The sequence below is a fragment of the Gopherus flavomarginatus genome, chromosome 1, assembly GCF_025201925.1.
Source record: "Gopherus flavomarginatus isolate rGopFla2 chromosome 1, rGopFla2.mat.asm, whole genome shotgun sequence".
Taxonomy (NCBI): Eukaryota; Metazoa; Chordata; order Testudines; family Testudinidae; genus Gopherus; species Gopherus flavomarginatus.
In genome coordinates this window covers 139,792,650-139,810,293 of record NC_066617.1, presented here as the reverse complement: position 1 = coordinate 139,810,293, position 17,644 = coordinate 139,792,650, and the positions used below count along the sequence as shown (strand labels likewise).

The 17,644-nt window shown below is 41.2% G+C and overlaps 1 protein-coding gene across 1 annotated transcript in view; it reads right to left on the bottom strand.

Moving 5' to 3' along the window:
- Positions 1–1,229: 1,229 nt before the first annotated feature.
- Positions 1,230–17,644, bottom strand: part of ANO2 (anoctamin 2) — a 307,459-nt gene continuing 291,044 nt past the window's right edge. The window contains exons 20-24 of the mRNA XM_050965225.1: positions 13,639–13,791; positions 13,479–13,531; positions 11,135–11,316; positions 3,571–3,676; positions 1,230–2,625 (exon numbers count right to left, since the gene is read on the bottom strand). Coding sequence (XP_050821182.1) covers positions 2,344–2,625; positions 3,571–3,676; positions 11,135–11,316; positions 13,479–13,531; positions 13,639–13,791 — 776 coding nt within the window. The 3' untranslated portion in view covers positions 1,230–2,343. The remainder of the gene's footprint in view (positions 2,626–3,570; positions 3,677–11,134; positions 11,317–13,478; positions 13,532–13,638; positions 13,792–17,644) is intronic.

Here is a 17,644-nt window from a genome sequence, read left to right as displayed (position 1 = left end):
TTATAAAATAATAGAGATATTGGTCAGATGAATGGGTTTAACCCAGCTATTGATTGGCAGCACTGGTGTCACATGACCTATAAATCCCCTTCTAAACCCATTTCTGCATACACACTACCAAATATCTAAATGAGCAACGTTAGGCCCAACATATTCAACTGGCCTGTATTCACACTGTATGGCAAATCCAGTTTCTTCCTAATGTAGGCCTAACAATGTGATAAAAATTAATTGTGTTTCAATCAGTCACAGATGTAAATCCCAGGTGTAATACTCCAAACCCACAAAGCTACTATCAAAACACCACACAGTACAAATACCGTAAACAGTGGACATTTATATTGTTGTCAAATGTGAAGCCTTGGTAGGCCTTCTTGGAATCCTAGATTTTTGGAAAGTGAAATAATGCAATATTAATTCATGAAGAAGGATGGTCTAGCAGTTTTGCTGATAGCTTAAGAGTGAGGCGACCAAGCTTCAGGTCCCAACTGTTACAGATTTCCTGTATGACACTGGGCAAGTCTCTTTGTGCCTCAGTGCCCACCTGCAAAATCAAGATAACAGCACTTCCCTCATAGGGAAGTTATGACAATAAATGTGTTAAAGATTGTAAGGGGCTCAGACACTATGTTAATGGGGGTAGATTATTTTAAATCAAAATGATCTGTTCCTGTAGGTTGTCCGCTTATCTCAGTAAACTGGAAACATCAGATAAACATAGCCAGTAGTTTATATTCATAACATTGTGTGAAGAGATTTTAAGTATCATTTTTGCAGTTATCTCACAAACATCAAGGATGAGGTCAGATGCTATAATATTGCACATTCCTGCAACCTTAAAATGCATACCTGTCAGGTTGAGTGAATGTCACTGTGTTGCAGTGAGTCATTTTTTAAAAAGCAATTTTTCCTTCCTGATGGACAGGTGAAATTCAAAGGCTCCAGGACTATATATTAAATTATCTTGGAGATTTAAACAAAAAATCCAGTCAGATTTCTAAGTTGTCCCATCTGAAAGAACATCATCTTTCTTTGTTTCCAAAGCATTTTGTGCAGCAGTATATTTTAGGAGAGATTCCTCTACATGTGCTTTGAGTTGAGATGGATTCAGAGGGTCTATTAAAAGCAATATTTTTTTAAGAAAATTTTATTTTTAATCCATAACAGAATAAAATTATTCATTAGGTGCATTTAGATAAAAACCTAATTAGTGAATCTGTTTTTCCTCTCTCAGTAGAATACAGTTATGCATAACAATATCTTGATTTACAGTAAATACACAACAGCAACTTTTTGTTATTTCCGGAGCAACGTATATGAAGATATTGTCACAAGTTACAAGGCTTCACTCTACTTTCACTTATACCAGTTTTATTCCAGTGTTGATATCAGCAGAGTTACTTCCGATTGACACCAGTTGGAGTTGAAGTCCCAGTTTAAGTGAGAGGTGAATTAGGCCCAGAGTATTTTGCTCAGAACAACAAACAGCGATGTGCTTAGCTAGTTCTATCATCTTTACATCTTTCAGATGCTTATGTTGTGATCTGTCTCTGCTTATTATTTATTCAGGCTCCTGCTAAGCCAACAACTGTAGGCCAAAGTGCTCAGTAATCTTAATTTTTTTTCTCTTCCTGCTATTTTGTGTCTTTAACCATAGCTCTGCATCAGGAGTGCTGTGGCGAGCCCCACTGCAGTAAGAACACCAAGAGGCATTGTGCATCACGAAGGCACAATGATTCCTAGAGCCTAGGTGTGCAGAGGGAATGTGTTTATTTTTACATCCTTTGAGAGGGTTCAAAGTTCAGCCCCCTCTGTGGCTGGCCAGTTCTGCTGAAACACGTGTGGTAGGGTCTATTGCCCACGATTCTTTGGAGTACATATTGCCCTAGGGGCACGTTAGCAGGTAGCAATCCTTGCACTCAGGAGAGTGCAGGGATTGGGATTGTGGCTGGTCTTGGCACAGAGAATGCAAGAGTGGGGAGGGCTCCTTATTACTGATATTATAGTAGCCTGAGGAGATCTTGCCATGGACCAGAGCTCTACTGTGCTAGGCGCTGTACTCTGCCCTCCCCATTTCCCATGCTTCTGTGCAAGGGCCAGCCACAGCCATAACCCGGCTCTTTAATTTGCACTGAATAACCCTGAAAGTGCTGCAGCCCGGATAGTGTATAAAATGTTATAGAGAAACTTACACCTGAAGTTTCTTGAGAAGTGACAGACTCCCTCCTCCACTCTCCCTGCCTATCGGTCCCTCCCTCCCTCCCTCCAGTTTCAGGATCACATCACACAGTAAGTATACAGGTATCGCACATGTTCCATGGTACATTTCCTCCCCCTAAGGAGTCATACTTCTGTGTGCTGTGAGCTAAAGGATGTAAAGCTGCCTCGCTGACTCCGGCTAAACTGGCAGAAGCTTGCCGCTCGGTTCCTTCGGCCCTTTGTCTCGCCTTTGTTTCTGTGCTTGTCACGCATGATAAAACTTTCGATCAGTTTCAGCTTCTCATGCTCTTCCTTCAGGAAGAAATCAACAAGCATACTCTTCTCCTTTTTGATTTGTTCGCTGATGTCCTTGGGAATGTCAGGAATCATCCAGTCAACCAGCGCGCTGAGGAACATGACCAGGTTCTGCAAAATAAAGAGCAATAGAGCATACAGTGCTAGCTAGGCTGGAAGGATCTGTAATACTCAAACAGGCTGTAACAGAATCAAACCTCAGCTATGGAATAGTTAGAAATGCCCTATCAACCCAGTGGCATATTACCATTCAAACATGTCATGTTTAAGCTCTGTCTGAAATTAGGCACCTAAATAAGGCTCTGATTCAGGGAAATGTCCCAGTTCAAGAAATCACTTATGCATGTGCTTAACTCCCACTGAACATAATGGATAAGCTAAATGCATATTTAAGTGTTGTCCTATATATAAGGATAGACTCAAGCACATGCTGAAGTGTTTTGCTGAACTGGGGCTCAAGTGGCCCTGCAGGCTTATTTCAGGCACATGTTCAAAGGTACTGAGCACCCAACAGCTTAGATGGTAGAAACCAAAGCTCTCTATCCCAAGAGCAAGTATTGCATGGGCAGTAGCAATATAAGCATCCACTACACATTGTCCCTCCATTGTGCTTCATTCGTGACCTGAAAAGACCACCTCTAGGTCCAACAAATCTCCATGCTCATTCCACCCTCAGGTTTCAGAGTAGCAGCCGTGTTAGTCTGTATCCGTAAATAGAACAGGAGTACTTGTGACACTTTAGAGACTAACACATTTATTTATTTATTTATGCTCAAATAAATGTGTTAGTCTCTAAGGTGCCACAAGTACTCCTGTTCTCATTCCACCCTCAGTTTCTCTGCTAAGAAGGAGGTTTTTGTGAGGTGGACACTAGTGCTGTGCATAGATTAGAATCCTGAATCTCAAATGTTATGGATGCGCATGTGTAGCGGTACTGGCGGTACCAGTGCCTGTAGTGTACAGGCAAAATGAACTGCATGCACCATATACATACATTAGCTTATCACAGGTGCTTCTGTGAGTGAAATTGTAATATGGTAAACTCAAAAGACTTACCTGAAATAGAATAACAAAAGCCAAGCGAGCAGATAAAACTGACCAGTACTGCTTAGAAAATTCATACTGATTTGGGGACCAAGGTGGTTCTCTGTAATCCTTGTACCTGCCAGTGAAGATAGCTTGGTTAGTGCACACTTTCCAGCAATTGCCATCTATAGATTACACTAATTGCTTTGATAAAACAACTTTGCAGCAGCTAACTCTAGAGAATTGAATCCCCTGAGCATTATGTACTTCATTCCTCACTGTTAGTTACAATGCCAGGATCCGATTTCAGTCAGCATTGTAGTTCTGGAACACCTCTATCGAATCCAACAGAGTTACTCTGGTTTTACACAGTTGTAACCAAGATTGGAATGTGGCCCTAATGGTGAAAATCTTCTAGTGTGGTTGATTTCCTTTTGGAAAATAAAATATAGACCTGCTCTAGTCTTAAACTCACCTCAGTGCATAGGGTCTGACATGCTGCAAATATATAATGAATAAAGATCTACTACAGTGTATTGAGATCAAAGAAGGCAATTAGTGGCTTGTGCAAAGATTGGTGTTTGAACCTGTTTTATTTACCACTATCATTAATATTTTGGAAGAGGAAGTAAACAAGATGTTAATAAAACCTGCAGATGCTACCAAACTGGAATGTTTTGCAAACATAAAAAAAAGGACAGATATCAGACAAAGAGTGGTAAGATATTAAGGCAGGAAATAAAAATAATTTTGGAAAAATGCAAAGTAGCATAAATAAAACAAAATAGTTAAAGAGAAGATGAGATACAGATCTTGAAGGGACATCCGTTGAAAGCAGATACAGTGGGAACAGCCTAAGGCTGACAGAGAACAGCAAGTTAGCACACATTTGCAACGTGACATGGCAGCAGAAAAGGACAGTGTGATTCGCAGCTGCATAAGCAAGGGCATGATGGAGCTGAGAGGTAATAGTTCTTCTGTAAACAGCTCAGATTAAAACCTGCACCTGGAATACTGCACTGGGGACCTCAGGATGGAAAAAGACTATTGACAAATTGAACGCAATTTAGAGAAAAGCAAAAATGATCAGGGGCCTGAAGAGACTAACTTACTAGAAAATATTAAAGCACTGAGTATATATTGTTCAGTTATGGGATGTAACAACCAAGGTTGGACATTATAACTATCCACAAACTGCTGAAGGATATAAACACCTGAGGCCTGGCCTACACTGGGGGTGTGGGGAGGAAATCGACCTAAGATATGCAACTTCAGCTATGAGAATAGCATGGCTGAAGTCAACGTATCTTAGGTTGACTTACCTCATGTCCTCACGGCGTGGGGTCGACTGCCACCACTCGCCCCTCAACTCCACTTCCACCTCTCGCTTCAGTGGAGTACAGGAGTCAACAGCAGAATGATCGGGGATCAATTTATTGCGCCTACACTAGACACAATAAATCGATCCCCAATAGATCCATCATTACCCACTGATCCGGCGGGTAGTGTAGATGTACCCTAAGACTGAAGTCTATCATGTAGACGCGATAAATCGATCCCTGATCACTCTGCTGTTGATTCCTGTACTCCGCCGTGGCGAGAGGCAGAAGCAGAGTCAATGCGGGAGTAGTGGCAGTCAACCCCATGCTGTGACAACACGAGGTAAGTCAACCTGAGATACATCGACTTCAGCCACACTATTCTCGTAGCTGAAGTTGCGTATTTTAAGTCGATCTCTGGCCTTGTCATTCTGCAGAGCATTTCTAAGAGTGTCTCTCTCAGGGACCCATCTCAACACATTAACTATCCCTCCACTTTATTCTCAAAATATTTAATTCTACAGATGATCAAGATGGGCACTGCAGACCACTGGTGGTTCAAGGACCCCAGTTTCGCAATGACAAGACAGTCCAAGGCAAAAGTAAAATAAAGGAACAAGAAGTGGCCAATGTGGCTTTACAACAGACTGCTTCAAAGATCCGAAGGCAAAAAGGAATGTGTACTGGAAACAGGGAAGCCTGGAGGAAAGTAAACACAGATAGAAAGGGTCAGTTAAGGCTGGAAGAGAATGATATTAGAGTAAAAAAGGAAGCTGAATCAATGTTAGATAAAGCAGTTAAGGGAAATAAAGGGCCTTGTACAAATATATCAGTGGGCTAAAATACAGTGGGCTTAAATGTAATCATAGTCATAGGATAGGAATGGCCCTCGACAGGTCCACCTGCTAGACCACCCCGACAGGTATTTGCTCTTAAAAATCTCCAATGATAGAGATTCCACAACCTCCCTAGGCATTTATTCCAGTGATTAATTACCTTGACAGTTAGGAAGCTTTTCCTAATGTCCAATCTAAACTGTCATTGCTGCAATTTAAGCCCCCTGCTTCTTGTCTTATCCTCAGAGGTTAACAGCAACAATTTACTTCCCTCCTCCTTGTAACAACCTTTTATGTACTTGAAAACTGTTATTGTGTCCCTTCTTGGACTTCTCTTTTCCAGACGAAACAAACTCAATTTTTTCAATCTTGCCTCAGAGGTCATGTTTTCTAGCCCTTTCATTAGTTTTGTTGTTCTTCTCTGGACTTTCTCCAGTTTGTCCACATCTGGGTGCCTGAAATGTGGCACTCAGAACTGGACACAATACTCCAGTTGAGACCTAATTAACGCAGAATAGAGTGGAAGAATTACTTCTTGTGTTTTGCTTACAACACTCCTGCTAACACATCCCAGTATGATGTTTGCTTTTTTTCCAATAGTTTTATACTGTTGACTCATATTTAGCTTGTGATCCACTATGACTCCAGATTCCTTTCCTTAGTACTCCTTCCTAGGCAGTCATTTCAAAACTGGATGTGCTATTCTATTTTTATTTTAAATGGGTCTTCGATAAGAAAAAATAAGGAAGAAATGAGTGAACAGTTGTGAGATAGAGATGGCTCTCATCAGTGTTTTGAAGCTGTGGATCATAAAGCAGGTGCATATGGGAATAATTGGAAAAAATGGAAATCATATAGATCTGTGAGTCCAGTTGGATACCAGGTCACTAGGGAAACAGCTCATTCCAAAAAAAAAAGCGCTTCACAGGTCCAGTGCAAAAGGAAGCAGGTTTATGCTAAGGGAAACTCCCTTTAAAGATTTGTATCTGCCTTCTTTCTCTTCTGAATGTGCGTATGTGACCAGCATGTTTCATGTATTCCATTATTGCATGAGATTATAAAGGTTAAAAGGACTAGGGCAATAAAATGGCATATAATTTAACACAGTTTGCTTTTAATTTGACTTTTGCAATAGCTACACAAATGTCCTTTTGCTCTAAAAAATCATTACAGCTAATGATATGCAACAGATTAGCGTCACAGCAATGTTTATTTGGAAGTCATGCCAAAGAGTTCACAGCACTGCATAAAATGCTGCTCAAAATATTCAGAGAATCTATACTGGATATTCAGTGGGAGAATTTTCTAACTTGTTATGGTTATTTTTAAGATACCTTAATCTCTGATAATGCCCATAAGGAACAAAATTCAATCTTATTGTAACTACATTTATCTCCAGAGGTCACAGATATCTAAGAATAAGAGAGGTCAGCTTGTTCCCAACGTATTTGCCAGAAAAAGAAAAACAGATTTTTTTTTTTAATAAAAGGGACACTGTTTGTAGCATGTCTCCTGGGTTTGGAGTTATATATTTTATGTTTTATCACAGTTAGTGTTCTAGCCAAAGCTGTGACTTTGATAAAATTTCACTAAGGCGGGTGATATTCAGAAATGGCCAGCAAACATGCCAATATCTTCCCATAGTATTTTCCTGATAATTAAAGGTAGAAAAATGTTCTCATTTGTTTTTCACTGAACCAGCATCAGATTAGTCTGGTACAGAGTCAGACTTTTAACTTAGGTTTCTTGTTTTCAGTACAGGAGACACTTTCTGCTCAGAGGGAAGAATTGGAATGTACCTGACATACAGCTTCAGACAATGAACCAGAATTACATATACGATGGTTTTCCTTTGCTCCTTGTTTTGCAGCCCTATCAAGGCAATGTAAACCCAGGCAGTGCGTTTTGTCATTGCTGCCAGTGCACAATCTTCCAGGAAAATTAACAATCATATACCAGACAATGAAGCTGTGAGCAAGTCCAAGTAATTGGAACCAACGCCAGGACACCAGAGACAAAACTGAAGTAAGATGGGATTGTCATAAGAATGACTGATGAGAGACTACCTAAAATAATAACATATAGCTACCTTGGACAAGGAAAATCAGAGGGATGGAGGAGGGGAGAAGGAATGCCTCACAGACACTTTGGAGGACAATCTAAAATCATGTAATAGCTCTGTATTGTGCTAGAGAACTAATTGCTAGCAACATACAGAAATGGAGGAGAGCAGGGCACAAGGAGAAGAGGAATTTGGCAAAAGGAGGCCCAGAGCATAGCTTTAAGATAATTATATCTTGCCTGCCACAGAGGAATAGGTGAGTAGAAGATAACACTGAGCAGAGTCCCCATCACCAGCAGTGCTTATTGGATGTGCCACATGAGTGCTTCCAACAATATCCCTGCTAGCCACCAGAGAGTTTTTGCTCTTTCTACTGTCTCACAGACTTCAAGGCCAGAAGGTACCATCATGGTCATCTAGTCTGACCTCCTGCACATTGCAGGCCACAGAACCTCACCCACTCATTCCTGCAATAGACCCCTAACCTCTGGGTGAGTTACTGACATCCTCAAATCAGGGTTCAAAGACTCCAAGATACAGAGAATCCACCACTTTAGTTTAAACCTGCAAGTGACCTGTGCCCCATGTCCTTCCTCTGGGTTTCAGCAGCCTGCTTGTTACAAGTGCTGTTCACTCTCACAATGACTCAATGCTCTCTCTCAGTCTGCTAGTTGGGTGTTGCAGCCCTCATCGCAGGACATTTGTTCTGGCTTACCTGCCCACCCTACCTACCGCTCATATCTTGGAGCCTGACTGTGTGGCCCTTACTCACTTGAGTAATCCTTACTCCATGAAATCAATGGGATCACTTGCACGAGTAAAGATTATTCATATAGATCAGGATGGCAACATTGGATAACTGTACACATTCCACACCAAACAATGACAACTTGGATTTCTCTTCTTGAAAACAACTACTTTACCCATGTGGGACATTCCCCATTGACTCTACAGCTAGCTAGTTATTAGCCTTTTCTGTCATAACAAGAGACACTTTTATAGTTTATATAAAAGACAGGAATACTTATATAGTTTGGTGGCCCCCCTACAAAATGTCCAGTTGCTTTAGATAACTATAATAATAGGTTTATTTACAATATTGTAAGAAACTGCCTATAGTATGTATAGGGAAATATAGGGATCACTGCAGCTAATAATGAGATATTTATCTAAGATAAAATGAGTTAACCAGTGTTGGGAATGGGAGGGTTTCTACCCAGGAAATACAGCATGATTTCTATGCTGACTCACAGTATTACATGCCAGCATCTCCGTATTCAAGGTAATCTAGGGATTTATGAATATAAAACGATTAAAGTACAATGCTGACAAAGTTCATTGACATAGACTAGCTCAGCAGCACCATAGTGGAGACCTGGGGGTAAATTCAGATCTCCCTTAATGGCAATGTTCATCAGAAGTAACTTCACTGAAATCTATGGAGATATTGTGTTATAAAACTGGTCCAAAGGAGAACAGAATCAGCCCTCTGGATCTGATATCTAGTTTTGGTATCTAAGTCCCCATTTCAGCTATGGTTGGAAATAATAAACAGGCAACACCTTCAGCCATAGTGACTTAGGGGCTGTGGCAAATGTGGAGGGCCCTGTAATAATTTTTTAGTATTGCAGACTGGTCTGATTACTGGGGTGCTGTTTTCAGTGTGAATGGTTTGCTTTAAGTGCTTCTCACTAGGGACTTGTCTGGGATGAGTCAGGCAGAGGGGTCTCAAGGGTGGTCCCTTATTGGCTTCTATTAAAGGGAATGCTAAAGGACATTGCCAGAACTACTAGCTCTGCTGACTCTGGCTCAGTTCCCCTCTGAGCCTATGGAACTGGTTTGACCAGGAGTGGACAAAGCCCTCCAGCAGTGAAGAAGTCTGGGGTGTGAGGAGGAGCTAAGAACTCTCATGGGATATAAAAGGACATTCTCTTAGGGATGCAAGGGGGAACCAGATTGAAAAGACACTCAAGCAGCAACCCATTGACATGTCTGGAGAAGCTAGGCCTGCCTAATTCCCACCTAAGATGGTGGGACTGGAGGTAAAATAGACCTGAGTGTAAGCTGTTTGTGTTTTTACATCCCTTTTTCTGTAATGCTTTGTTCCAGCTCCCAAATAAAAGTACTTTGTTCTAACAAGGCTGCTGGTCCCCATCACCAGTCACAGGTTCCTGAAGGGAGGAAACAGGGTTCCCTAAATCCTGTCAGACTTGCAGGGCAATACCAATTGGTACTGAAGCAAGATCCTGGTTCGAGAGTGGAAGAACTGAGTAATTCCCTTTTATACAGGTAAGGGCAAGAGGCCCAAGACCTAAATTGGGTGCTCTTGGACAGACCATAAAGGAGACAGAAATGTAGCTAGCCCCATAACTGGGGCTGATGTTAATGACCGCCACCAGGGGTGTTCTTCCAAAGACAACTACGTACTTCAGTAAAGCCAACGGGTGTGCTAAAGCATTCTTTGTGTGCAACAGAAGGAGCAATTACGCACCTGTGTATAGTAAAAAACAACTGCAGACAAAGGGTGGAGCCAACATCCAGAGTCCCCTGAAAAGGCAAGCCAGGTGGTGGGCTCAGGGGATTCCTAAGAGACTCCACATGCAGATGCCAGGTATTGGTTCTGGGCTGTGTGAACTGCATTAAATAAGCCAGGGCAAGAAGTTGTGTGTGCTCCCAGAGCAGAAGGGCAGAGGCAGCCTCTCCTCAGGCACAGTGATGGCTGGAGAGGCTCACTTGGGAACTGCTGAGCAAGAAAACTGCCTGTGGGCTTCATGTTCCTATCGCTGCTCAGGGAAACAGGCTTTTGCATTCATTTCTGTGAATAAACAAGATTACGTCCCTGCCTCCCAAGCCTCCAAACTTTGGCTTTCTGCTCGGCTGAAGGGGCAACAGACTAAATACTGTTGATAGGTTCTGAAGGGAATTCCCCCTAGTGTTTCTTGTCAGAAAACATGGTATTAAAGCACATGACTATGGAGAAGGCGTGGGTTTTCAAGCAAGGGAAAGCACGGGGAAAATGAGTCCCTGTAAGGGAGGAAATATTGTTCTAATTTGAGGGAGTGTGTTTTTAAGGTGTGATCCTGCTTCCATTCTTATCAATGAGAGTTTTGTCCTTGATGTCAGTAGGAAAAGAAATGAGCTCTAGGTTTTTATATTCAGCAGAAGTCTTAGATGAAGCTGTTCATTCTATGCATGGAGGCACCATTGGATTTTGCATCTATATAGTCTAAAAATCATATCTGCATTAACTAAAAAGATGATAGTTTAAAAGAACAGAAAAGCTTCTCAGGTCTAAGTCAGAGATGAAACACTTTTATCTAACGTGTGACCGAAACAACTGACTTTACCTCCACAAAGTGTCGTTAGAGCTACTTTACCTGCAGAATATAACTTCATGTTCAAACTGTGAGTTGTCTGGCTGTGTTCCAGATTTGAGATGACTAACATTGAAGTATGAGAGGGTGTGATTGATGAATCCATGCATGGTTCCATTTTGACTGTATGCATATTGATACACAAGGCGTGGAATGAAATCAGATGTGACAGAGATTACAAAAGCCTGGGAGACAAAAAATAACCCAGTGAATCTACAGATGATGTGTTTTGGATTAATCGAATTCAGGTTATAGTTTTCATGTTCAAATAAATATAGAATAATGATGGTCAGTTTTGCAACCTCACAAGCGAGAGAGGACTTGCCAGACACAGCAAAGAATAAATGTTTTTATACTACACTAGCCTGCTATCTCTCTCTCCAGGCAGAGGAAACTCATGGGATTGTGGGGGGCACATGGGTTTATGTGCCCTGCCAGATTTCTGCCAAGGTTTATACTTTTATTTTTTTTTGGCAGGCAGTAGATTCAAAATTGTACCCTCCTCCCTTCCACCACTGCCTTCCCCACCGCCCCAAACTATCAACAGTTACTTGTTGCCTGTGTCTCCAGGGAAAGTATACAGCTAGGCAGGTGGGACATTTTTCAGAGCAAAGAGTAATTACAACAATTGCCTCATATATAATGGTCTTAATCCTGCCCCCATTGATATTAGTGGGAGTTTACCACTGACTACAAAGAGTGCAGGAGCAGGACCACAGCATGTATAACAACCAGATCCTCAGCTGGTATAAATTGGTGTAGCTCCACTGATTTCATTGGTGCTATGCCAACTTATACCAGCTGAGGTGTGGCCCATAAAGGACTAATTTTCGATTCCCTTGCTTCATTCTAAATCTGGAGTAGCTTCACAAAGTCAGTGGAGTTTACTGTGGTGTCAAACATATGTGAGATCTGAATTTGCCCCAGAAGCATCTAGAATATCCAAATAATAGTTAACTGAGTGCCATATTCTGCCACCCTACTCTGTGAGTAGTCCCACTGAAAAAAATGATACTTGAGTAAAGATGAGAGAATCTGGACCTAAGTGTTTTTTAAAACTCAAGTATACACATTTTCACTTTCCAGCTGTTGACAACAGAGGGGCAGCATAGCTAGTGTTTTCATAGATAGAATTATAGGTTACTAGGGTTGGAAGGGACCTCAGGAGATCACCTAGTCCAAATCCCTGCTCAAAGCAGGACCAATCCCCAAATGGTCCCACTCAAGGACTGAACTCACAACCTCGGGTTTAACAAGCCAATGCTCAAACCACTGAGCTATCTCTTTAATTAAAGCACTTGGAGAATAGAAGCAACTAGAGTACATCTGAAAATGTAAATAACTATAGGACCTGATCCTGCAATGTGCACTCAAGTAAAACTGAGGGAGGCAGCGTGGTTCTGTTGATATGGCTTAACACCAGGAGTGAGAGATCTGCAGTCTATTCCTGCCTCTGCCACTTGGGCAAATCATATCATTTCTTTGCACATCAGTTTCCTCATCTGTGATGATATTCATTTTCCTTTCTAACATAGTTTGAGATCTATGGGAAAAAAGTACTGGGTATTATTATGATTAAACCCCAGGGGCCTGATTCTCATGTATACTAAAACCTTGTCTACTTGGGAAAGGTTTACAGTAGAACTTAAGATGTGAATTAAACCAATATAGTTATAACCAGCATAACACCTTGGCCCCCAAGCAGACACACTTTTTCTGGTATAGGTGACCTTTTTCAGTCTGACATATGTTTCTTGAGAAGGGGTTTAAGGTATACCAAAAAATGCCACTCTTATATTGGAATCATAGTGTCTACTTAAGAAGTCATACTGGTGTAACTATACATGTATAACAATAGCTGCATAACTGGCAAAACTTTTTCTTTGAGATAAGGCCCTGGGCTCCTTTACACTGCTCAGGTAAATTACATTCACATTGACTTAATCCAAACCTATATTCACACTGCCAGAGAATGACGTAAATGTGTCTAAGTATTATAATACCTAGTTCTCATACAGCATTTTTCATAAATGAGACTTTGTCCTCTACTGGTGTGCTTGGAATTTTGCCTGACTAATAAATGCAGGATCCGGCCCATTAATGTATGATTCTTATATAAATTAATCTTCATGTCCCGCAAAACATAATAATTCAGAAACAAAGATGAGTAAATGCACGCCTCGTGTAATTCCGATTCTATGTAACATTATGTGATGTTTAAAACCCAAGGAGGGTAACTTTGTTTTTCATTGTATTTTATGGCAATTGAAGAAAGTAGGTATTGCTCAAAATTTAAATTAAACTTAAGGGAAAAAATAAGCTCATAAAGTCATAATCAAATACTTACATTAATGATAACTGAAAACTTTCCAATACCACTCAGAATGTTATACCAAATTCCTGTAAGAGAGTTAATAACAAAGCTTTGTTACAGGATTAATCTTAATTTCCTCTTTTGAGGTGAATTCCAGGTGTTACCATCATTGCAATGATTCTTCATTACGTACCGATATCTTTTTCTCTCACTGTATCTGGCCTCCTTAACTCAGAAACAAACTTTTTTGCATCCAGCCGAACTTCTATGACGTTGTTGAGAAGGGCAAACACCGGAGCCAAAGGGAAGGAGGCAACAAAGAGTGTGACAAAGCCAAACTGGATAACTAGAAGAGAGAGACATATTTTCTGAGAGAAGCTTTGTACTGGCATATTAAATATACGTCTGCAGGAAATCAGCTGCTGAGGTTTGTGTGTTACAGGAAATATAAAATTCCATTTCAAACATTTCTGTCCTGTTGTTAAACAGTACAACAGACAAGCTGAGGCTATGAAAGAAAGAAGAGCTTGTCACTGTGTTTTTATAATGGTTCTAATATTGCTCCTGGTCTCCAATTTGCATACGTGGGCCAGAGTAAATATTAGTTTAATAAAGGAAAAGTAGCATGTATGCTATTTTCCTTTTAAATACAATTATCTTGAATGAAGCCATGTTATGCCTCCTACTGTTTGTTTGTAGAGGAGAAGTAATGCATATAAATAGGGAGGGGAAATCCATGAGGCAACATCCCCTATTCCCAAGACCCTTTGGAAGACTGTCTGGGCAAACTACCTGCTATAGGTGTTTGAGCTCCAGAGTGAAACTATGGTATGGCCACTCTCTGTGGCATCATCCCCCTCCATACCTTGGGGCATTCTGGTGCAATTCCCAACAGAAGCCAATGCTGTTCATTGCATTATAACATTTTGCATTCCTGCTTCAGGAAGTAACAGCAGCCTAACATGGAGGGACTGACCCTGCCCTAAGGGAACATAACATGGATGGCCTGACCCTGCCCTAAGCACAGAAGACCTAAGATTTCTACAGATCCAAGAATATCTGTGGCATCGAAGGGCCACAATCCTGATTTCTTCCAGGAATACTTTTACCTGGAGGGGATGTTGCCTCGTGTACAGCACCTAGAACAGTGAGAGCATGGTCTATGATTGGAGCCCTGGGCACAGGACAATCCCTAGGGAGGTGCGGGGCCCCGGGTGGAAATGATGGATTCATCTCTTCCAGGACTGACCGCACCGGCCAACCGCACCAGCACACGGGGTGCCCCAAAGAGCGGGGCCTTGAGCGGTCGCTCTGATTCGCCCTACCCAAGGGACAGCTCTGCCTAGGCACTACCACCATACAAGCAAACAATACCTCAAGAGTTTAAACTCTTGGCATTTCCTGAATTGTTTATGCCCTTCCCATGGGAGCAGGGATGATCTGGACGTAAGTAAGAAGCTTTATTCTGCAGACAACTTAGACACTAATTTTCATATCCTCTCCCTGCAAAGTGGAATTTATAGGAATGAATGTATTTTTCCAAAGTCCCCCAATGTTTCCAAGAAATTTAAGACCATGAACAGTGCACGTTGGGCCCAATGTTGCAAGGTGCTGAGTGTCCTTAATTGCCATTGCCTTCAAAAGCAGCAGAGGACAGTCAGCTTGCAGGATCAGGCCCATTTTGGGCCTATCTTGAGAGGAGCTGAGCCAGCACCTGAGGAATGATGACCTCCTTATGCTGTAGGTGCTGACCAGCTGCCAAGAAGCCTTAAGCACCACTGTCTCCCAATGAAGACGTCAGGACTGGATAGCGCTGTCACCATGCAAGACTGGGCCTCTCTTTGTAAAATGTAACACCAAACATTATTTTAATATAAAGTTGAGCTCTTATTTCCCAAAGAAGGTAGCACAGGGTGGCATAAGGAAAGACTGGGAAAGGCATATTGCACAGCTGCAATGGAGATAGCCACAACAAAATTAAACTAGTGAATTGTTATATAAATAGTGCTACAAATAGGATCTGAGTGGATAGCAGTGATATGCATTGTGGCTTCTTTGTAAGCAGAATAGGAAGGTCCTTGTACAAGCTCTCAGTCCATTACAGCAGATATCCTTTGCACTTTTGGAGGACAGAAAAAAATGGAAAAGAAAAATTATCTTAGCATAGCATAATTTCCTTTGGCACTGTTGTCACAGCCCACAGCCAACTGATAAAACTGTTTTCCTCAGGATCTCTTTTGTACCCAGCTTATTTTTTGTGTACCTATTTCAAGCCTTATTATGGTCCCCCCATGTCCTCTCCCATTGACAATATATTTGCACAACAAAGCATTATCTCTGTGATAATTGTGGCCTTGGTTTGCCATTGTCAATGGTTTGCTTTAGTGATAAAGGTTATATCATCCTAACATAGCATGATGGGAGCTATTTCAACATACAAGAATATCTTACCCTCTAAATTATAGTTTCCTGAATATTTTATGTTTGAATCAGGAAAAGGAAGTAAGGAAATAAAAACAGATGTTAGAGAAGTATCTCAAAAACCTTTGAAATGCTTAGAAAAATATATAGCACCAAAATGTGCCTTATGTGTTCTGAAGTGAAATTAGCATAGCTAGAGCTGGGTGGAATCAGTAAAAAAGTATGTGCAGTGATTTCTCTGAGTATAAACCACAAATACGTGCTGTGATATTTATTTGCAACCATTTTAATTCATTCTCTAGGAACATCTGCATGAATGATGTTTTAGTTCATAATGGAACATTCAAGGTACACAAACATCTTCTGGATGATTATGTAAACATGCCTTCATACAAAGATACATGCCAGAAATATTTGTGTGGTCATGTTGAAATCTCTGTATTTCCTTCCTTTTATTTTTAAATTAAAATTTCAATGATCCAAACAAGTAGCAGAAACACTGCCATGTGACTTAGGTTTTGTCTACACTGCCCTGCAGGTACAACTACGGGGGAGTGAATAGCAGCGCGCAGCAAAGTGCTGTGCTGTAACTCCCCCCTGCACACAGTTATTCATACCCTCCCCTCCTGTAATCCGAACTCTGGGGTGGTGTAGACATGGCCTTAGATGATCAGTCACTTGTCACGAAAAGCAAAACATTCCATGATACAGTCAAAACAAATAGTTTGTGCATGATCCAGACACTGAAATGTGTTTGTTTAAACTATCCGGGGAGTACTGATGAATAACAAGTAGATTACTAAAGCTTGAAGTCTATGTGCTTTTATTTGAGGACGTAAAAAGAGACTAAATTCACTGAGAGTTGAGTTCTGCTTCCTCAGGCATGTTTAGTAGCACAAACACAACTATCTCCATCCAATTCAATGTGAGTAAATGCATGAGTACTAACTACTCCACCTACGTCAGGGACATAGAATCAGGCCCAAAATAAAATCATTCACTGTAACTAGATCAGTCACTCTCACACACACACACACACACACACACACACACACACACACACACACACACACACACACTTTGAGTAGACCTCATTTATTTCAATGGCATAATCAGACTCAAAGGAAGCTAACTGTTCATGATTCTGCCACTCTTATTTACAACCCTCAGGTAATCCACTGGATTTTAGAGGGATTTCTCATGAAGTGTTACTAAAAGTGAACAAGGGTGGCCAAATCAGTCCCATTCTGAGTGACATTCCAAGTACTCTTAGAGAAACGGTAGCCTTGAAATATACAACCACAAACTTGGCAGGGAAATCTAAGGGGAATGTACAGTTCACTTCTCTGTGTCAATAATGTATACAACATGCCTACACATAACATGCCAGGATGACACTTTAAAATCCAGCCTCAATATAGAGATTATAGAAAAATGTGGACCTCTCTTTAGTGATGTGTCTTTTGTTGGTGCCTCAGACATATTCTTTTTGATGGATTTTCCTGCTTGAGGGGAAATTCTTCCAAGCCTCCAGAATGCATGGCCCCCATCGCCCTTCCCATTCCACACCCTTTCCTGTTCACAGATCCCTGGAGGTATATACAGCCCTCTGCATGATTACAAAGGATACAGCTAACTCTGCCTCTCTCTATGGGTGGGGAAAGATTTGTGCACTGAAGGTTCCCTGCATACACAACATGCTTTGGCCCTGAAGATGGAATTTAAAATGTAGGTGGCAGTGAAATAGGCAACTGGGATGGAGGTGGGAAACCTGAGAT